Source organism: Diabrotica virgifera, chromosome 10 (assembly GCF_917563875.1).
Source record: "Diabrotica virgifera virgifera chromosome 10, PGI_DIABVI_V3a".
NCBI classification, from domain to species: Eukaryota; Metazoa; Arthropoda; class Insecta; order Coleoptera; family Chrysomelidae; genus Diabrotica; species Diabrotica virgifera.
In genome coordinates this window covers 144200676-144225331 of record NC_065452.1, presented here as the reverse complement: position 1 = coordinate 144225331, position 24656 = coordinate 144200676, and the positions used below count along the sequence as shown (strand labels likewise).

The window sequence follows — 24656 nt, the reverse complement described above, 5'->3', positions numbered from 1 at the left end:
ATCGTAAGAGAATTATACCAACCACCACTACCTACTAGACGTCTAAACAGAACCTGTCCGAAAACCTTGGGGTTTAGGCGAAGGCTTGGAGAACCGTTAATGGACGGTACTCACTACAAGTCACATATCAAGTAAAATTTAATAAAAAAATTTTGTCCTGGTAAAAGGTATATTAATTTAAAAAGCCCCTTTAGGGCTACAAACATCGAAACAAAACGTTTTCGCTCTGTAACAAGAGCATCATCAGTGTACAAGCACATGGTGAGCAACCCAAAAATACAAAGGTTGAAACCTTTTACAAATAGACTAAAAGTCTTATAGAAATATAAACATCCTAAAATCCAAAGGATGGATAAAATTCCTATGGATGCGGCTTTAGGGCAACATATGACTCCCACAGGTGGTAAGTGGGTTAATTAATTAGGTCATTATGTTATAAGAGGTGACAGACAACTCATCACTCACATATCGCAACTCACATATCACTCATCATATTTACTAAATACTACTGTACTACTGAGTAGATTGTAAATTAGCTGTAACAAAAAAAATAAAATAAAAATGCAATATTCTTATCTGTGAGTGTATAAACATTAATAAGTGTATCAACTTACCTTTCATATCAGTCGTGTTACTTTGTGGACTCATAATATCATTCAAATAATGTTCTAGTCCTCGCATATTTTCTAACGGGCTACTACCATTCGCACTAACTACACCACAACGCTCCTGTAACAAAAATAGGTTAATTAACCTTAACGATAATTATCAAAATGTATCAAAAACATCATTTTTAGTAATTAACAAACTCAACAAAAAATAATGAATGTCAATGAGTGTTCCAATGGTAGGTTACGGAATCAATTAAAAAATAAGTGTAAACAATGAACAGTAATATATTTATTTATTTTGGGTAAACAAGCGTGCTTCGTTTATTATCTCGTAAGGATTTTTAGCGAGGGTGTGTCTGAGTTCGCCCGCTGTGAAGAGACTGCAGACCACAACACTCTATTGTGTCATGATGCTTGCGGTGTTACACTATGACTAGAGAGGCAATAAATTACTAACATCTGCGTTTTAAAAGTTGAGAACCTTTTTGTATTTTAAGAAGTTGACATAAGGTCTGATAAGGTAATTAATTTATGGGGAATTCAGTTTGTTAAACTGAACACACCAAAAACATATTATTATGGTTAAAAATAGATTTGGTTTCGTAAAACGTGTTAGCATCTGGTTTGTATATTAAATGTAAATTTATATGACCGTTGAGAGAAAAGTTATTAAAAAATAAAATTAGCAAAAATAGTAATTAAAGCGTATCGCTATATGAGTTTTACTGTTAAATTGTGAAAAAATACGTAACGTTATTTTAAAACTGCCAAAATTTATCATCATCGTCATCAATCAACCAATCGCGTCCACTGCTCAAAAAGTAATCATGTTATCGAAAAAAATATTCTTAGTAAAAATATAGCTTTTAAAAAAAGTGAAAAATATGGTATATATACAAAGTCTTTAAACCCAGTAGGTCATGAAATATAGGTTCTTATTCGTGAAATTCCAAATCGAATATTTCAACATGAAATAACTAAAATTGAATCAATTTTCGAGAAAAAGTCATCACAACTTTTTTAATATATCGCACACCTAGTTCAATTGTGCCACAACTGCAAATAATTCGAATTTTGTGTTAAGGCTGTAAAATATTGCCTATATAATGCCCCATCTTATGCAATATAGCCTGAACTAAAATATTGTTTTGGATAAGTATAAAGTAAGTTACTTCGGTATTTCACTGTAAGGTTTTTGAAGGTTTTGAAAATGCAATATGGCCATAACTGGGAGATGTGGCGATAATATACACTGCCACAATTCAACCGATGTAATTATTCAATACGTTCAATACGGCCACAACTGCAAAAATCAATTGATTTTTTCATTATATTGCTGCCGTATCTCCTAGGTATCGTTTTATAAATGACTTTCTTCACAATTTTAATAAAATATAATAAGATCCAGCGAATAACTGTATAATTTGCTACCTAAATTGTAATTTTGAAGCCAGTCATTCTCAAAATAAATTATTTACAGGGCATAACGCGTTTGCTACAGAACGTTTTGCTCATTTCTCGAGAATATTGTCTTTTGCACTTGTGGCACTATTGAACTAGATGTGCGATATTTTTGTCATTTTTTAGTTTCTAGCATCAATATTAACTATGTAACGCTCAAAATAAAGTTGGACACTTTTTTTGGTAAACAAATCGTAAAAATCACCCCCTAATTAGCATTTCAAATGAAATTAATCGTTACCGCTTCACAAGTTACTTGACTTATGTACCTATTGCTTATATGATCAATCTGTAAGTTTTACCGCTTCAAAGTGCTCATTTTTGAAAACAATTTGGTTTTAAATGAAAAAAAAATTGATAATTGTGAAAAAATTTTGTTTTTTAAAAATAACTTTATTAATTATTGGTGATACCAAAGATCTTAATTAGTATAAAAAAATATAGGTCTTGCTATTGTGAATATTTTGGACTTTTTGTTTTGCTGAAGACAAAAATTGGTTATAAGATATGTCTGTTCAAATTTTGCATACACTCCTGATTAGTGACTCGTTTAAGCCTATTTGACTTCAGCCTTTTCAAAAATAGGCACTTTGAACGAACGAATCTTACATATCTTATAAACAATACGTAAAGTAATTTGTGAAGTGGTAATATCATTTCGGATGCTAATTAGAAAGTGGTTTTCATGACTTTTTTACCAACCAACAGAAACATTATTTTGATCGAAATTTACTTACTTTTGGTGTTAGCAACTTGTTAAAAAAAACAATAGACTATTAAAACAGTACATTAATATTTATCCTGTCGTTTTTCATACTCATATGATCGATCACTTTACGCCAACCGTTTTTATAAATAATGAAACTCAAAAATTTTCTACATCCAAAATTCCAGTCATAATTAAAAACCTTATGATTAAAAACCTCATTAATATCGGAAAACTAACACAGCTTTTAAAAAATGAACATTGGAATAAAATGTATATCAACAAAATAGATTCTGAAATTGCATAATATGATACATTTAGGTATAAATAAGTTAAATAATTACATAGAAACCTCTAGGGAGATAAAACGCTTAAAAAATATATCAAAAAAACCCCTGGATAACGGTGGGATTGATATATTTTATAAAACGACGAGATTTTCTTAAAAAGAAATTAGTGTCTATAGGTCTTGTTATCCTTACGACTATTGTCTATATTTAGAATTTAATTTTAATTTTTAAGAATTATCTACCTCTATAAAAGTACAGGCTGAATGATGAAGGTTCAATAAACACGAGTATCGAGCCTATTGTATTGGGATTATTTTTATGGCCGTATAAAACTTGCAATGCATATTTACAACTTTGTAGTTTACCTACATCTTATTCATGAATCTTGCTAATATACAAGTGGTTGAGTTTATCACGTGTAGGCAGGCCCTGTCGGTTAGTCTTTACAAATGTTGAAACATGAGCTTTGGAAAGCAGGTAAAACGTGTAAGGAACCTTAAAACAGGGTTCCCTGTATTTCAATAAATCTAGAGTGCTATGTATTAACAGTATAAGTCAAAAATGAAAATGTTTATCAGGACTTTTCAAAGTCTTTTTTAGCACTGATGAAATAACTATTACATACAACTAAATATCAAAATGGTGACGAAATATGATTAATAAATTAGTAATTAAGTATTTTAGTTTCTACTTTGGTAATACCTTATTAATTATATAATTCAAAATATAGAAGAATCCCGAAAAATCTTTTTTATGACTTTTTTTGTGAATAGGTATTCTTCGTTTTTATTTATTATAAGTACCTACACAAAAATTAAAATCTATTAAGCAGTTACATTTCCTATGTGTGTACTTTTGTAGTTCAAAATGTCCCCATAAAATTAGAAACAAAAGAAGCAAAAAGCGCATTAAAGCGGGCGCCTGCGGGGCCCGGGCCCTGGTTCCGCGGAACCCGCGGTACCTTGCTCAGTACGCCACTGGCCCTGCCCAATTCCACTTAAGCGTCGTATCTCTATCGATGGCGTCTTGAACTCCTCATCTTTACCTGATTTATTGGTTTGTTATGTGGTCTCGAAGGCTCACGTTCAGCATTGCACGTTCCATGGCTCGTTGTGTAACTCTGAGTTTATTTGCGGATTTTTGCGTCAGTGTTAAAGTCTCTGCTCCATAAGTTTGTACAGCAAAACATATTGGTTTTAAAGAAAGTCCGGATTATAAGCATTTTGCTTTTTCTGCCTTTTTTGCTTATAATTAGGATTTTTAGTAAAAATGCTTATTTTAAATATATGCTGCTTATCTTTGTTTATTTTACTTCTTATGATAAACTGTAGTTAAATTTCATGTATTACTTCTTGTCTTAAGCAAAATTCTATGAAGTATAAAACGTATAAAACTCTAATAATTCAATAAACCATAAGAATTTTAATCGCTTAGGCGTAGGAGATAAACGGGAGAACCCATCGTTATACGTGCCCATGTAATAAACTATTATTTGTCTGCAGACAGCCCAAATTTATTATATTGTTGTAAAATATCATTCAGTATCGGTACATTTGTTGAAAGAACTTTTTCTACGTATAAATATAAAGATAGAAGACATAGCTTTTTACAAGAAAATTTAGAAAACTATATTACTGTTAATTGTTTTTACGCTAATGGCCATGAATAAAAAATATATTAATATGTTAATTATTTTTCGATTTTTTTTATTATATTATAGCTTAACAGTTTTGTAATTTTTTATGTATTGTTAATAAGACGATAATTAAAAATAAATGTAATTTAATGTTAATGCCCTTTATTAATTTTTATATCATTATATCCATTTTTACTTACAGGTTTTCTTCTTGAACATTGCTTATTTCATAAAAACTTTGCTTATTTTTGCGACATTTTCTGCTTATACAGGGTGTTAGTAAATAAGTATGAAAAATTTTAACGGCTAATTCTACATGAAAAATTAATGCCGGTTTGCTCTATAAACATATGTCCGCAAATGCTTCGTTTGCGAGATACGGGGTGTTGAAATTTTTGTTTCAAACTGCCAATTTATTTATTGCTCTAAGACCAGTTGAACTATGAAAATAAAATTTGGTGGGTTTTAGGAGGTAGTTATTGCGCATTTTTTAACATACAATTAAGAATTTTGTATTCATCCTTGGCGCGCATACGGGTAATAGTCTGAATTTTTTTAAAGAAAAAAATAGTACGTCACTGAGATATTTCTAATTATTATTTTTAAATTCCACGTTTAATTTTTGATAAAAAACATTTCTTGCCTTTTTTTCATATGATGCACCGTTTTGTGCAGAAAAATAAAACATCTTGGCGCGTATTTTTCATTTCTTAATACATCATCAAGAACTATCCAATATAATATTACGAAACTAGAACAATAACAGAAAATATTACTAATAAGATTTCAACTAGGTGCAAAGCTGCAAAAAATGTTTAAAATGATCTCCTTTACAGGTAACAGAAGATTTTTAAATTCATCATTAGCGCGCTTACGGGTAATGGTCTGAATTTTTTGAAGAAAAAAATAGTACGCCACTGAGATATGTCAAACTAAAAATTATTTTTGAATTACTCGTTCAATTTACGACAAAAAATCTTTCTTACCTTTTTTTCATACGAGGCGCTGTTTTTATGCAAAAAAATAAAACATCCTAACGCTTACAAAGTATTTGAGGTAGTTTCCATATGCATAGAAACTTAGTTTTTTACATAAAAACGGCGCCGCATATGAAAAAAAGGCAAGAAAGCTTTTTTGTCGTAAATTTAACCAGCAATTCAAAAATGATTTTTAATTTGACATATCTCAGTGGCGTACTATTTTCTCTTAAAAAAATTCAGACCATTACCCGTAAGCGCGCCAATGATGAATATAAAATTCTTCTATAACCTCTAAAGGAGGTAATTTTTAACATTCGTTGTAGCTCTGCACCTAGTTAAAATCTTATTAGTAATATTTTCTGTTATTGTTCCAGTTTAGTATTATTATATTGGATATTTCTTGATAATGTATTAAAAAAATGAAAAATACGCGTCAAGATGTTTTATTTTTCTGCATAAAAACGGTGTACCATATGAAAAAAGTCAAGAAAAGTTTTTTATCACAAATTAGACGTGGAATTTAAAAATAATTTTTTATTCGAATTATCTCAGTGGTGTACTATTTTTTTCTTTAAAAAAATTGAGACCCTTACCCGTAGGCGCGCCAATGATGAATACAAAAATCTTAATTATGTCAAAAAATGCGTAATAACTACCTCCTAAAACTCGCCAAATTTCATTTTCATATCTCGACTGGTCTTAGAGCAATAAATAAATTGGCAGTTTGAAATAAAAATTTCAACACCCCGTATCTCGGAAACTAAGCATTTGCATACATATGGTTATAGAACAAACCGGCATTAATTTTTCATGTAGAATTAGCCCTTCAAATTTTTCATACTTATTTACTAAAACCCTGTATAAGTGCTTATTTTGACCTTTTTGTCATGCTTATAATCCGGACTTGACTCAATTGAACTTTTTAGAATATGGCTTAGTTTGCCAAATGCTGGCCATGTAAGGCCTATTCGGTTCTGTATTTCATGTGTTTGGTTGTCTCTGCTTATTTTGATCTCGTGTCCCAGATATTTGTAAGTGCCTGCTTGTTGTATGGTATTATTGTCAATAGTTATATTTCCACTTATTACGAGATTTGTCATAAGTTTAGTTTTCCCAAAGTTTATTTTTAATCCTGCTCTCTCAAACAGGGTTTTATGCGAATGTATCATAGAAACTGTATCTTGTAAGTTATCTGCGATTAATATTATCCGCAAACCTCATGATTATTTTTTAATCTCTCTCCATCTACAGGGTGATTGATTAGTAGGGTAAAGCTCAATAGCTCCGCTATAGTAATAGATAGCAATAAAAGTTAATAACAAAAATTTTAGCCACCTTTGAGCTTCACATTACAAAATTAGTTAGAATGTTACAGGGTGTTCGATAACACAGTGGCAGACCAACTTATGTTTTTTTTTTTAATGGAACACCCTATATTTTATTTTAAATTCAAAATCCTGTTAACTTCTCCATCACAAAAATATAAAGGTTAGTTGTGTTATACAGGGTATTTACAAAGTTATAACCAATTTTATATGAAAATCGTAACAAGTTCAACTCCCTGTATAAATAAAAATAAGCAAAACAACAATGGTTTATTAATGCCATATTTTTTAACGTATTGTCAAAATTTTCAAGAATGGTCGATATTGCTAATTTTCTTTATATCAAATACAGGGTGAGTCAAAACGCAAGTACATTATTTTCTCAGTAATTTTAAATGGAATACCCTGTATTTTATATCACTATTGAAAAGTACCATTACCGTACTTTAATTTTTAGATAACATTCCCTATGTCTAAATTTATTAGTTTTCGAGATCTTTTCATTTTTCAATGGACCAGTAGCGTGGCCACCCAAATCACCAGAATTTAATAAATTGGACTGATTTTTTTGGGGTTACGATAATAATGAAGTTTATAAAATACCTCCAACAACAAGGGATGAGATGAAAAATAGAATCCAAAGTGTATTTCGATGTGTTAATTTACAAATGCTCCGTAGAGTAAGTATAGCTCATTCGATGATCCTTTTTAGGCGTACATAAATGTGTTAGGAGATAATTTTGAACACCTTATGTAATTAGATATTAAAAATATTTTATTAAAAGTAGCTTCTAATTTTTCCAAACATGTTTTTTTGCAAAATGTATTACTGATAAATTATGTTTCGTTCTTTATTTGTTACATTGTTACATTTACATACAAAAGTAGTGTTTAATTGTCTTCACAAAATATTGTATTTTGTGTTTGTGTGTTTTTTGTATTTATTACTAATTTTCTTTGTTTATTTGTTGTATTTACATAAAAAGATAGTTTTTAATTGTTTCAAAAATGTTGCATGTAGTGGTTGTGTTTTTGTTTGTAAAATGTATTACTAATAAATTATTTTTATTTATTTATTTGCTACAGTGTTACATTGATTACCGGATTGATAATCGGTAATCTTCAATTGTCAATTCAGTCATGGCTTACTTAAAATTTAGTTAAATTTAAACACCTAAAATAATTTGCTCTGAAAAATGAAAATATCTCGAAAACTAATAAATTTGGGCATAGGGAATGTTATATAAAAATTAAAGTACGTTAATGTTACTTTTCAATAATGATATAAAATACAAAGTGTTCCATTTAACATTACTGAGAAAATAATGTACTTGCGTTTTGACTCACCCTGTATTTGATATAAAGAAAATTAGCAATATCAATAATTCTTAAAAATTTTGACAATAAATAAAAAAATATGGCATTAATAAACCATTGCTGTTGTGCTTATTTTTATTTATACAGGGAGTTGAACTTGTTACGATTTTCATACAAAATTGGTTATAACTTTGTAAATACCCTGTATAACATTACAAACCTTTATATTTTTGTGATGGAGAAGTTAACAGGATTTCGAATATAAAATAAAATATAGGGTGTTCCATTTAAAAAAACATAAGTTAGGTCTGCCACTGTGTTATCGAACACCCTGTAACATTCTAACTAATTTTGTAATGTGAAGCTCAAAGGTGGCTAAAATTTTTGTTATTAACTTTTATTGCTATCTATTACTATAGCGGAGCTATTGAGCTTTACCCTACTAATCAATCACCCTGTATATTGATGCTGATGCCCATATCTTGCCATTGATGCCATATAAAGAATAATACTGCTACAATTTAGCTTAGAGTCGATTAACGCTCTATATATCTACGGAATGATTCCTCATCAGCTCATCGAGAGTCCCCAGCAAGAGATTTAAGTAAGTTGATTCTTTGGGCATAGTTTCCATTAATTTACTGAGTATGCTGTCTCCAGGTAAGCTTTTTGTCAAAAATGACACCCACAAGTGGCAAAAAAGTTTCTAAACTGTTTCTAAACAAAGTCCAGTAGAGTTATACGAGGTAAACTACATAGATTTTTTTACGATTTTTATTAATTGAGAAAGTACTTCATGTGCACCTCGTTTAAAAGCTTTTAAAAAATTGATTTCAAAAATATGTAATGAAGTGCTAGCGGAAGTGATATCGAGCATTGCGCAAATCAATAGCTCTTAAAAATGTTTGCTTTAAAAGCATTTCAAACGAAATTTAAATTGGAAAAAATAAATGTCATTTGCGTTAGTGTGTCAGTTTATCAATTATATATTCTTTTAATGTTACAAAAGCCAATATGCAATTTGCTTTGATAACATCATCAAATAATAATTACCACATTTTCAATTTTCTAAAGGCGTATTCGGTATATTTATTAAGAAACATTTTAAAAATTGACAATAGATATTCACAAAGATTTTCACATATTAATAATAAAATACTATAAGTCAGACTCTATAAAGAGGAAGATCAAGCTATAAAGCATATTCGAAAGCACTAAGACATTTATTAAATTGAATAATATTTCAGGATTACCTTGAATACAAAATAAAATAAGGTCATACAAAATTAGGTTAGGTTCAATATCAGTGGGTGCCATGTGCCATCCTAACCATCCTTTCTTTCGAAGGCCATCATCTCATCTTTAGCCACAATAGACCTAAGGTTCTTCGAAGGTTCATGTATAAAAGCCTTCGAATGTTTGATACCCTTTTTTTCGTACCAGTGGTCAAACGGTGTTAAATTTGGCTAGAACAGTGGATGATCGACTAATTCGTTACCTTATACGTGTAAAATTGATCATGCAACGGCCATCTTGTCGTCCTATGGAGTTTTTTCTAACCAATCATGGCCAATTTGTTCTCAAATCGGCGTCGAAAATATACGTCGTTGATTTATGTATCCTTTTAAAATAATTAATTTGAATAATCTAGAAACACGATAAAGGAAAAACTAGACATACATATAAAGGAGAAAAGCGGCCAAGACCAAACAGGGTTCACAGCAGGAAAAGCATGCTTAGATGATATTTATACGGTCAAACAACTAATAGAAAAAGGAATGGCCAAAAATAGATCCGTCCATTTGGTTTTTTAGATCTTAAGAAGGCTTATGACTCGATACCTAGAACCAAGCTATGGGAAGCAATGGAAGACATCGAAGTTCCACGAAAAACAAGCAATCTACAAGAATAACAAAATATCTTAATCAAATGAAAACAAAAACTGCCTTTATCTCTTTAACAAAATATCTATTAAAACGGGCAATAGAATATTCAGTCAATTTAAGATGTCAAACGGACTGCTACATGGCTGCTCCACATCACCTATCCTGTTCAAAATATTCCTGGAAAAAAACCTGAAGCCATAAAAAATAAAGTGCGAAAGAATGGGTTTACCAGTAAGAAACGAATACCTATATATACCGGGTGGTGAATCGGAAAACGGGCCATAGGATACTCAATGTAAAATTCTAAACTGTTGAATTTCTGCTTCCCTAATTATGTTACATCAAAAGTCATGAGAAGTTATTTGTAGAGGATTGAAATCTGTATTAGAAACAGAAGTTACAATTGTTCTACGATTTAAACACATTCCAAAATTTTGAAAAATATAATGTATTTACCGCAGTAGGTATGTGTGGGCATGTTAGGCCACACGTTATTATTTAACTGACAGTGAGCACATTATTGACTGAAGAAAATATCTTTATTATTAATACTTCTCCTTAACTAAAGGTATCTTATCAACTTTATTGTGTTTTAAACAGTAATTGATAAAATAAATAAAAAAATTGACAGTTCAAATTGTTAATATAATAAATTTATTGTCAACAAATGCAACCTTATACACATTATGGTATTGCGTGTGGCCTAACTTTGGCGTATTACTCTGAAAAATGTATTATATTTTTACAAAATTTTGAATAATTATTGTTCGTAGAACAATATTAACAGTTGTTTTCAATACAGATTTCAATTCTCTACAAATAGTTTCTTATGACTTTTGATGTAAAATAATTAGGGAAGCAGGAATTCAACAGTTTAGAATTTTACATTGAGTTTCCTATGGCCCGCTTTCCAATTCACCACCCGGTATATATATATATATATATATATATATATATATATATATATATATATATATATATATATATATATATATATATATTCAAAAAATCACTATATATATATATATATATATATATATATATATATATATATATATACCCTAAGTTTTTCTGACGACCAAATAGTGATCGCACAAGACGAAGATAACCTCAGTTTTCTGATGAGAAAACTGGAACAGGAATATATAAAGAATGGGATCGAAATAAACCTAAAGAAAACTGAATACCTAACAACGGAGAATACAAAAATAAATCAGTAGTGTTGCCCAAATGCAAGACCAAGACGAGACTTGGAAAGTCTTGGTCTTGGTCTTGCACCAATACACCTGGTCTTGGTCTTGGTCTTGGTATTGCACTCCCAGTCTTGGTCTTGGTCTTGGTCTTGCAGCAAGAGTCTTGCAAGTCTCGCAGTTACCCACTAGCATATTGCTATTTATTAAATATTACTTTAGATCTTAGAACAACGTAAACGTGTAGGTACATTTTCAGCTTGACTTAACATAGACATAGTAAAAACCAACCAAATTAATAAATGTCTAAACAACTCACATTGGGTGGGTTTGAACCCACGATCTAAACTATCCCTGCCTATAGTCTAACGTCTAACTAACTGAGCTATCTACCATGTCCCACGGGAGTCACTCTATTTCTTAATAAAATTTTGCATTTTGTGTTTGGTGTCCTTCGATAGATTTTTCAAAAATATTGAACGTACTTTTTAATTTTTCGATCTGACATTCATTTCGCGAAATATTCGCTTTTTTGTGAAACTTTGTGACTCACCCATTTCCTTACGCCCCGCTCAAATCGTCAGATTTTTTAAATATACCCTCTTTTGCATGTACATACTAAACTTACCTTATCTTAATCTGACGATTTAGAGTTTTTCTAAGGATATATATTTTTTCGGACCTCCCTTAACGAATTCCCCTGTATTAAAAGACAATATATGGTAGAGGTACATTTACAGGGTACAAGGTTTCTCCCCATGTGATAATCTGACGCTCTCCAGTAACTGCAAAAATCCCCGCTTGGGTTCCCCTACCATTAAATGCATCATTTTATTTCAATTTTTTATAAGATATATTTTTGCTTAGAATATTTTTTTCGATAAAATACTTACTTTTTGAGTCATTTGCGCAAAACCGTCGAAAAACGTGTTTTTTTTTTGTTGAAAAATAAACATATTCAGTCGCAAATAGCTCGAAAAGTATTGACTTGGTTTATTAATTTGTAGATAAATAAAATAGAACAAAAGTTGCTTAGAATTAGTCAGTTTATTCAACCTTGACTTATTTTGAACTTTTGTTTTTTAACCCCCCAAGAAGGGGTGAAAGGTGAAACTCATCCCCAGGGCAAAATCACACATGCATCGTCCAGTATCTCTTTTTTGGCGTGTTAGCTATGTGTACGCAAACATGTCAATCCAAAATCCAAGCGGTTCTGTAAAATTTCAAGGTTTTGTAACATTTTACCGTGAGTGAATGGACTATACAGGGTAGCCGGGCATTATCTTATCTAGTGCTTTTACAGCAAAAAAATTTGTTTGGCCTATTGATCTAATATCTAATTGCACACTCTGCAAAAAGTTTATAAGTAGGATGTTTAGTCTTTACGATATGGTATTATTCCCACTAACCGACAAGGAAAAACAAATGACTGGGTGTCGGTAACAGTGGATATGCTATTCGTATTATATTTTTTATCAACAAAGGCGACATTATATCTTTAAAAGTTTCAATGCGAAATGCGATATTATTATACTGTCGGCGCGGCGTCACACAACACAAGAAGATTATTTTATGAAAGGTATTCTCAAAATCTAGTACAATTACTTTCGGAGCGAAGGCGTTGTCTGAGATTAGGAAAGAATGAAAATAAATATTTTATTTTTACATTGTAATAATAAACCTCTGAGTGTTCTTATATGGATATTTTAATTCGCTATACATATATGTTTATCGTATTGTTCATAATGCGCATAAATCCAATTTTCCAAATTTTTGTTACATATTTTTTTGCGTCTCATTGTCTCTAAGCATATTAGGTCTGGATCCCGCGTATGAAAAAAAAGTTGATTAATAGCAAGCCGAAAATTTGTTAATAGCTTAAGGGTGTCTAGTCGGACAAACTTTGATATATGGGAATACTGGAACAGGGGAAGTTTTAATTGCGGAACAGATTAAAAATTTCCACAATTAAAACTTCCCCAGTTCCAGTGTTCCCAGACATCAAAGTTTGTCCGACTAGACAGCCTTAAGCTATTAACACATTTTCAGCTTGCTATTAATCAACTTTTTTTTCATACGCGGGATCCAGACCTATATTCCCGAACTAATATATTCCATAAAACGACACTCAATCCTAACTGCAAGACGCAAGAGTCTCGCAGGCTTAGTCTTGTTCTTGCTCAAGTCTTGCACGGTCAGTCTTGGTCTTGGTCTTGCTAAAATAAGGCGGTCTTGGTCTTGGTCTTGCTAAAACGCAAGAACAAGACCAAGACTGCAAGACCAAGACCGATTTTGGGCAACACTATAAATCAGCTGAAAATAGACGAAGGTAAGAAAATCAAAGGGACAGACAAGTATAAGTATTTAGGTTTCATAATATCAAACAAAGGAACAACGAAAGAAGATATAAAAAATAGACTAGGACAAACAATAGACGGCGTACAAGAATTGAACCTGGTACTACTGTGAGATGAGAACATCAGTATAAAAACAAAAAGAAGAATGACACGACCACCATGACAAGAAGTATTCACACTTATGGGTGTGAAAATTGGATAATAAACAAGAAAACCAAAAACAAAATAAGAGCAACAGAGATGGAATTCCTAAGGAAAAGTTTCAGAGTAACAAGAAGAAATAGAATAAATAACATAGAGATTAAGAAAAGAATGGGAATTAACTCAGATATAATAGACTACATAGAGTAGAAGAGATTAACCGGGTACAAACATGTCAGAACAGCAGACCAAAAACGTTGGATAAACAAAATAACAGAGTGGAGCCCGATAAGAAGGAAGAGAGGCAGGCGCAGAAGATTTTTCAGAGATGAAGTGACCGAAGCAATAGAAAGAAGAAATCTGCAGGAAGGGAACTGGCAAAACAGAATGAACTGGAGAGAACGATTGAGTAAAGGAATACAGTGAAAACTGTGGAAATCCTTATATAATTTGAATAATTTACATCACAAAAAAAGTTGCCGTCGCCATTTCTCCCGATCGCAATGTCTTCGCCTTCTTTGGTGGATATTCGTCGCTTTTTCTTTAATGCATTGGCGTCAAATATCAACAAATCAAATCCTGCGGATTGTCAGGAGTGTTTGGTCGAGAGTGAGCAAACGCTACATCCCGTCACCATCACCGGGTAACTTGTTTTATGTCTAAATATTCGTATATGTTATGTACCGGGTGTCCCAATAAGAATGGCTCTCGGCTATATCTCAGGAACCGTTTATAGTACAGCTTTGAGAAAAAAATATTTATAACAAAAGTTGCCTCGGGAGAAGCCTGGAAATTATTTTCATAATTGTAGGTCCACCGCTAGAGGGCGTAATTGAATATCAAAAATTAAAAAATCAAAATTTTACAAAATTTACCTAATGAAAGGGCTCTGGAAATCCAATCATCGTATTCTTCATAAAATTCTGCGTATATTTGATTTCACAAGTTTAAGTCTACCTTTGCAAATAAGACGTGGGGGTGAGTGGGAACCTTCTTATGAAAAAATGGCTGTAAGTCCGGTTCTGCTAAATCAAATTTTGCATACTTGGTCTTGTTGAAAACAGCTCTTTTTCTTCAATGTAAGAGTCTTATTTTCGAAATAGCCTAATAAGTAATATGCCAGCTAGTAGGCGATATTTAATTATTTTCGGAAATCTAGTTTTCTTTGGAGAATATTAAATACAAGTATGCATTTTTAATCCTGTATTACAAAATTAGACCAAATTAGCAGCATAATACCGAAAACCGCATGTCGATACCTTTTTTCTATCTCGAGATATCTTAATAAACGTGTAAATTTTAAACAACTGTTAATGTCACCGGTAAACGAAGTTAAGGAAAAGTAGTGTGCTATGGAAAAAATAAAGAAACATTTTCCAGATGTAAACGTATATAATTAATTAAAACAACAATAAGACAAACAACACTATAAAATATAACAAAGAAATAATAGCAATGACTTACTTAGTGACGACCTAAATGTTCAAATTGTTGCCCATCATTTTCGATGCAAGCATTTACTCTTTCAAGAGTAGATTGAACAGCAGTCTCAATTTCTGCTTTCGCAATGTTTTGAATGGAGTTTCGTATTCTCTAGATTCTAGATCATGTTTTCTCGTGTAGTGGGCCTAGCGGCAAAAACAAGGTCTTTAACCCGTACCCATAAATAAAAGTCTAAAACAGTTAAATCTGTTGGTATTCAATCTACTCTTGAAAGAGTAAATGATGGGCAATAATTTGATCATTTAGGCAGTCACTAAGTAAGTAGTTGCTTTTATTTCTTTGTTATATTTTATAGTGTTGTTTGTCTTATTGTTGTTTTAATTAATTATATACGTTTACATCTGGAAAATGTTTATTTTTTTTCCATAGCACACTACTTTTCGTTAACCTCGTTTACCGGTGACAGTAACAGTTATGTTTAAAATTTACACATTTCTTAAGATATCTCGAGATATAAAAAAGGTATCGACATGCAATTTTCGGTATTCTGTTGCTAATTTGGTCTAATCTTGTATTATAGAATTAAAAATGCATACTCGTGTTTAATATTCTCCAAAGAAAACTAAATTTCCGAAAATAATTAAATATCGCCTACTAGCTGGCATATTACTTATTAGGCTATTTCGAAAATAAGACTTTTACATTGACGAAAAAGAGCTGTTTTCAACAAGACCAAGTATGCAAAATTCGATTTAGCAGAACCGGACTTACAGCCATTTTTTCATAAGAAGGTTCCCACTCACCCCCACCTCTTATTCGCAAAGGTAGACTTAAACTTATGAAATCAAATATGCGCAGAATTTTATGAAGAATACGATGATTGGATTTCCAGAGCCCTTTCATTAGGTAAATTTTTGTAAAATTTTGATTTTTTAATTTATGATATTCAATTAAGCCCTCTAGCGGTGGACCTACAATGATGAAAATAATTTCCAGGCTTTTCCCGAGGCAACTTTTGTTATAAATATTTTTTTCTCAAAGCTGTACTATAAACGGATCCTGAGATATGGCCGAGAGCCATTCTTATTGGGACACCCGGTACAAGCTCAGTTGACATGTTTAGAGCACCTGTTATCTCACGAATTTTGATTCTACATCCACAAAATTAATAGCAAATGTGGAAGTGCTTTAATTAACAAAAACAACCTAACCCATCATGAGGAGTAACAATACAAGACTGAACATATTCAAATATGTATCCATCATACCTACCTAATTCAATTAACAGATGACAAAAGCACTGACTGACTATTCACCCTGGAAGACGGCCAAATACATACCTCAAATGAGCAATGATTAAATCGACTTTAATCAGACTAGAAAATTGAAATTTGCGACAAATCATCAGGGCCGCCGCTACCATGTATGCTAAGTTTGCATCGCACACGGGCGGCCAACAATAGGGGCGGCCAAAAGCAGGCCACTGATAATAATACTTTTTTTAAAACGATAATAAATTCAAATAATTAAATAGTAATGATTCAGATAATGCTGTAAACTATTATTATTATTACCTGATAATACTAAAATGCGTTTCATTTATCATTTATAGTTCTTTTTTTTCATCCTAATCTAAACAAAAATATCAGAAATAGTATATTGTACAACAAGTGAGAAAAAAGACATATTTCTCACGAGGTACGAGGCGAGGGTCGCAAATCAATCGAGAGAGAAATATGTAATTTTCTCATGTGTTGTACACTGTACTTTTTCTACGCATGCGGTTTTGTCAAGAGTTCAAATTTCAAAATTAAATAATTTAGGTGCTTTTAAGTATATTATATGCATAAATTGAAATAAAATACATATATATATATACATGTAGATATTTAATATTCTTAAAATATATATACCTTATTTTTAAAAATTCTAATTAACAGTTATTTTTGAACAGTTTTGAAAGGCAATTCCTGGTAAGTTTTGCTTTAACCCATTTGTTTGACAGCATTAATTATTGCGTTTGTATTGTGCATGTTACCATGGAAACGGCGATCATAGTATGGAAGACCTTAGAAGAACCCGTGAGAAAAATATTTCTTACTGCAATGGCCGACTTTTCTCACTGCGTGAGGAATTATTCGTTTTGAATGTATGTAAGGAGTGAGAGAAGTTGCGTATTGTATAGCATCCATAGAAAAATATTATTTATTGTATGCACAAAGCGGCTGGTGGCTTTTGGACTTTTAGATATTTTTCTCATCCCCGTGTGGAGGCGGGCCGCTCAAGTAAAATGCCTCCACAGCTTCTCTTGCTCATCGTAAAAAGCAACAAATTGGAGCAGCTGTCCGCTCTCCTCCATCCAAGCTCCTAACCTGTCCCTGTGTGATAGTTAATACTCCCAACTATCATACGACACCCACCCCTACCCATCATAGGTACACGTCCCGATACCCAAACCTATACCCGAGGAAACCTCTGAAACAAGTGGAGGAAACCACTGAAAACAAACGGATATGCATAGGGATGACGGCTATATATCATCCTAATATACCGCCACCCCAACCGCAAGGTGTAACACCATCATGACGAAGGTGTGATGGCCCAAGGGTAACATAGTGGGTTACAAGCGATGCCTAAGGGAGATGGCGAACTCTAGTGAAAAGTAGCCTTGGAGGGGCAAAGGTGCACTGCCCCATTGAACCGATCAGCACGACCCAACTCGTGGGAAGAAAAATGGGACAAAAAAGGAAAAACAATAAAGGCGGAAGAGAGAGCAGCGGGGCCGACAGAGAAAACAAAAGAAGGAGGGAAGAAGGAAGGAAGTAAACTCGAGGGGAGAAAAGCTGGAGGCGAGAAGTGGAAGAAAAGAAAAAATCGGATCTAGAACCAGTGCAATCAAAAGCAATGGAAAAGACAGAGAAGATAAGAGGGAAAAGAGGGAAGGAAGAGAGAAACAGCAAAGCAAGAGAGAGGAAGAAAGAAAGAGAACAGGAAGAGAAAAAGAGGGAGAAGAGAACAGACAGACAGGACTTTTCATTTATTTAAAATAATAGGTGAAAATAGTTTCTATGCTTGTGGACCCGGTACTCACCGGAAGGACAGCAGACGTTCAGATACAATTAGCGTCCTTTTGGAAAGACAATGAAGTCGACTTTTCAAAGTAACAAGACATTTACTCATCACATTACTTCTGCACATTTCTTTAAATACTAGTAAGGTACATTTTTCTAAAGTGTTGAAATTGGAAGAGGGCGGCAAATATTAAGTTGCACACGGGCGGCCAACACCTTAGCGGCGGCCCTGCAAATCATCAACAAAAAGCAGAAAGATGAACAAATATAGTTCTTCCACTCTATATTTGCTCATCCCTGTAATTATTCACGAATTACTTTTTATACTAGATCTCTTTTTTACTCATAGAAACTAGTACCGTAAAATTAAGTCGCTTGTCCATAGAAATCACAATAAGTTAAACAAGGATAAACAATACAGCATGTCTTTGATACCTTGTTTACTATAAATTTTGACGTTTATCATTTTCAGTGACAGTGACATTAGCGCATTTGTTATTTTTATTGGTTTATTTCCATTTATTGCTTATTTGGTTTTATAAATCAATAAAGTTTTAATTATTTATCAATAAAGTTTATCTGGTTTAATATTTATAAAAAATAAATATAATATTTCAAAAAACGACATGTAAAAGGTATATATTTAAAAATCCTTCAAAAGGGCTACATCACAGAACTAGTTTTCGATTGGATGATCAATCATCATCAGTGCTAACATGCTAATCACCAAAATACAATATTATAAAAATATATCGGTAAAAACCCTTTAAAAGTGATCCGTCAAGGAAACATAGCTGAAATAAATGTGAACTTAATGCCATGTAATATGCTCTAGGTACCATCTGAGTCACTTGCCACCAGACAGTCAATATGTGAAGTCGATTTAGAGCTCAGATTGTACCTAGAGCATATTACATGGAATATTTTGAACATCTATGTTTAAGTTCACATATGTTTCCTTGACGGATCACTTTTAAAGGGTAAAGGGTTTTTACCCATATATTTCTATAATATTGTATTTTGGTGGTTAGCATGTCAGATCACATAAGCACTGGTGATGATTGGTCATCCAATCGAAAACTAGTTCTGTGATATAGCCCTTTTTAGGGATTTTTAAATATATACCTTTTATAAAGGATCTTTGTCGTTTTTTGTATTATATGGTATACATATACAGCCAACTACAGAAAAACTTTTTCCTTGTGGATTTTTATAATATTTCAGTTAATTAAAGTTTCATTTCTGACTTTTGGGTCCCCAGACGAAGATGAGTATTAGTAATATCGTAGTGTTGATACTCATAATTTGTGAAAAATTTTCATTGTGTCACTGTTTCCCCAAAGATGCGATATATTAAAAATATTAATTGTTTTTTACGTCAAAAAATATATAGAATGACAAGTGAGGTGTCAAATGAAAGCTTATAATCCAATGATGGTACTAAAGGTGAGAAATTTTACCTAGGCTGTCTGTCTTTCTGTCTGTTCGACCGCAAATATAACTCCTCCGTCATTATACCAGGTAGAATGACAAATATGAGGTGTCAAATGAAAGCTTATAATCCAAGGATATAAACTAAAGGTGATAAATTTGATCTAGGCTGTCGGTCCGTCTGTCCGTCCGACCGCTAATATAACTCCTCCGTCATTATACCAGGTAGAATGACAAATATGAGGTGTCAAATGAAAGCTTATAATCCAAGGATATAAACTAAAGGTGATAAATTTGATCTAGGCTGTCGGTCCGTCTGTCCGTCCGACCGCTAATATAACTCCTCCGTCATTATACCAGGTAGAATGACAAATGAGGTGTCGAATGAAAGCTTATAATCCAAGAATGGTACTAAAGGTGAGAAATTTGACCTATGACTTCTGGTTTTAGAAAAGCAACCATAAGTACTGTTTTAAAGTCACTGAAATAGTATAAGCGATATATCATTCGACGTGCCTTAGCACGATGAGAAAAATGTAACATTTTGGTTTTAATATTATTTCCGGTTAAAAGTTCTAACCAGAAGTGCCATTATCGTCGCAGAAATAGTACATGTAACACATCAATCGAAGCGTATTAAAGAGTTCAAATATCGACTTCCAGTTCTACTGTCGATTACTTTGGGTGAAAACCTAGGACTTACGAAGTACAATTTTAATTGTTTTATAATGTTTTTGACAAAAAGCTGTTTGCTGATGTGGACCAAGAGCAACATCGGAAAAACAAGTATTTTAAGACAGCTGATTCTTTAATATATTATTCCCTATGCTTCCTCGAACACCGTACCGGCTGATACAGGCTTTTATAAAAATAAAATTATTTTAAAATGAAATATTTTTGTCATTACATACTTTTTAAACCTTATTAGAAATATAAATTATAATTGCCAGACATTTCTGTGGTTTAAAAAGTAATGACAAAAAATGTTTCGCTTTAAAATAATTTTAAATTCAATATACAGGGTGATTGATTAGTGTGATAAAGATCAGTAGATCTGCTATAGTAATAGATAGCAATAGAAGTTAATAAAAAAAATTGTAGCCAACTTTGAGCCTCACATTACAAAATTAGTTAGAATGTTACAGGGTGGTCGGTAACATAGTGGCAGCCCAAACTTATGTTTTTTTAAATAAAATACCCTATATTTTATTTTATATTCGACATCCTCTTAACTTCCTCATCACAAAAATATAAAGGTTTGTTATGTTATATAGGACTTTTACAAAGTTATAACCAATTTTCTATGAAAATCGTAGCAAGTAACAAGTTCAGCTCCCTGTATAAATAAAAATAAGCACATCAGCAATGGTTTATTGGTGCCATTTTTTTTGTTGATTGTGAAAATTTTTAAGAATTGTTGATATTGCTAATTTTCTTTATATCGAATACAGGCTAAGTCAAAACACAAGTACATTCTTTTCTCAGAAATTTTAAATGGAACACAATCGAAAAGTACCATTACCATACTTTAATTTTTGTATAATATTCCCTGTGTCTAAATTTGTTAGTTTTCGAGATATTTTCATTTTTCAGAAATTAAATTAGGGTGTTCTATTTAAAATTACTGAGAAAATAATGTACTTCCATTATGACTCACCCTGTAGTCGATATAAAGAAAATTAGCAATATCAACCATTTTTATAAATTTTGACAATCAACAAAAAAATATGGCACCAATAAACCATTGCTGTTGTGCTTATTTAATTTATACAGTGAGCTGAACTTATTACGATTTTCATAGAACATTGGTTATAACTTTGTAAATACCCTGTATAACATAACAAACCCTTATATTTTTGTGATGAGGAAGTTAAGAAGATTTCGACTATAAAATAAGATATAGGGTGTTCTATTTAAAAAAAAACATAAGTTTGGTCTGCCACTATGTTATCGAACACCCTGTAACATTCTAACTAATTTTGTAATGTTAAGCTCGAAAGTTGGCTACAATTTTTATTATTAACTTTTATTGCTATCTATTACTATAGCGGATCTACTAAGCCTTATCACACTAATCAATCACCCTGATTTTGTATTTACCTGTACAGGTGTGCTGCGCAGTAATAAACGCAACCTGTATCAGCAGCCAGATGGCCGGTACGGTGTTCGAGGAAGCATAGGGAACAATATATTAAAGAATCAGCTGTCTTAAAATACTTTCTCGAAAACGTTGCTAGCTCTTAGACCAATGTAGGAAGGTAAAAAAGTTGGGTACATCCAGTAAAAACCCCCCGGATACCCCTTGAAAACATGGTCTTTCACATAAACGATGATTCTTTGAGGCCTAAAACTTTTTTTCCAATTTTTTTAAAAATGAATTGGAGACGCATTGATTCAGGTTGTATCGATCTTAAAAAACATTATTAACCCCGCAAAAACTGGCATATTATATTACATATATTAATGCTAGATTAATGCTCAACAACCTTCGGTAGTTTGTATATTTGTGGATAACAAAATGAATGACATGTTATTGCTCAACTGTAATGTTATACCCAGTTGTAATAGAGAAGGGTATTGCTTAAGAATTCATATACTCGGATTGTTTTAAATCTAAACATATTCTATTTCATTGCAGGGTCGTGCTTTAACCAGATACATGAAACGTTTAAAAACCATTTAGTCCAGTCCTCAAAGACCGAAAAGGCCACTGAACCTCTAAAAACATATATTTTTTGGATGCATTAAAAACATACAAGAATCAAATAAATTATATAATAGTTTTTTAACGCAATCTCCTCTAATATACAGTATTTGATATCTTTGGATTGGAAGAAATATTTGGGTTATTTATTGACTTTCTCACAAATTGTAAAATTGTATTATAATAGTAACTTAGGGTTTAGTTAGTGTTTGACACCTATGTCTAACCTTTTGTAAATTTACCTTACTTATCCGTGGCCTAGTCTTGTGTTGTATGAAAATGTCCTGATGGGTCCCTGGACGAGAAGTGTGTGTCCCAGTTAATGTTCCTTTTGACATAATTATTGATTTTTATTTCGAATATTCGCTTAGGGTAGTTAGGACTATTTAGGCTAGTTAGGGCTATAATATATATGTTGTGACTGGCTGAATCACTAATGTGTAGGTATACAAAAAAAAATAAAAAACCTCTAAAAACCATTCGAGCAAGCTGAATTTTGCTGAGAGTATCAATTTTGTAACCCCAAAAAGAAATACAAAAAGGTTTGCCACTCCCTGACTTCCTCTAAAATCTCCCTTGTATAGGGGAAAAATGAAAAACTTCGAAAGGCAAAGTTTTCAACCTTATAGAAACAATAATATTGAAAAATATTAAAAATATTACTAAAAGATTTTTAATTGAAAACCTATTGGTCCTTTCCCTGGTAACACCTCCATGGCTTCTAAAAATTGCAAGCCAGATGGATGCTGAAGCGAAGAAGACAAGAGGGCATTCAAAAACTTACAATTCACGACCCCGGCTTTGTATTTTAATTAATGTGGTCGCCAAATCATAGGAAGATAGACACCGTTAGAAGTAGAATACCATAGTTATCAAATCAACTCCTACGAATATGAAAGAAGAACAATACGAATGGTACAGTTGAGTCCACCAGTCTTTACCCGTGCGTCATAATTTAAAGCATACGAAATAAGTCCTATTCAATATGCTAATAGATGAAATAATAGAAGATGTGGAATCTCTACAACTAGGATACAGACTCGGCCACAGTAGAATCAGTATTATTCGCGGTTGCAAGTACTTGGAAGGGAATTGAGAAACGATCGTGCGCGAATAGCGGAGAAATATTGCAACTTTCTTAAATAATTCATATTGTCAATTATTGAAAATTGTCAAATTGACGTACATTTCATATCTACTGTCATTGAAGAAGAAAAATTATATGTTGCTCCACAATATTGATATAATATGCAATTATTATATAAAGGTAAATTTAATTAATTGTATTTTGCTTGCAGTACTGCATTTTAATAATAGTCCAGGGCCCATCTGTTTTGAGATAGACGTTGAGAGGTGACTCAAATTTTTTTGCAGAAATTGCTTGAAAATAACTCAAATAATAATATTTGAGTTATCCTCCCTCTCAAAAAGGTCCGGAACATTGTTTAAATAATCAAAATGTCAAAAAAGGAAGGAAAAATTCGATTTTTTTCTTGGTTTTTTGATTATAACTTTAAAAGTATTCATTTCCGAGAAAAGATGTGCTAACATAAAAGTTGCGCAATTTAATTTCCTACAATATAGAATTGGTTAAAAATTTAAAAAATAGTCGCCCTTGTTGCAAAATAGCAATAATTGCGAAAAACCATACAAAAACAAGTATTCGCATTTTACGTTTTTCAACCATTTACGCTACACTTAGGACCTTCATATTTCACCCAGAAAAACTTTATGATACAGTAAAACAATACTGTAAATTTGATTAAGATATATTCAATACATTTTGCAAAATTAATTTTGCAATCCAGCTTTCGCAAAAAAATAATTTTTTCAAAATGTTACAGGACTGAAAATAAATCAGATAGCAAGTTGAAATTTTTTTTACTTGTAGAAGTCTACAGTACCTTTCATTTGCAATTTACAAAATTAAAATAGATTAACTACCACGGCGTCAGGAATTTTTTTAAATAAACATTAATTATTGGTGCTACGCGCAGGACAGCGGTGTTCGATTCACACAAGTTGATTTCCACCATAATTTCTTCCAATCTTTATCTAATATATTATTTTCTTACTCTATATTTTGTTGTTTTTTAATATTTTAATT

General features: G+C 31.9%; 1 protein-coding gene across 1 annotated transcript in view; it reads right to left on the bottom strand.

Moving 5' to 3' along the window:
• LOC126893217 (cytoplasmic polyadenylation element-binding protein 2) overlaps positions 1-24656 on the bottom strand; it is a 577895-nt gene that overhangs the window by 363090 nt on the left and 190149 nt on the right. Inside the window, exon 2 of the mRNA XM_050663186.1 lies at positions 615-729. Within this exon, the coding sequence (XP_050519143.1) occupies positions 615-729 (115 nt within the window). The remainder of the gene's footprint in view (positions 1-614; positions 730-24656) is intronic.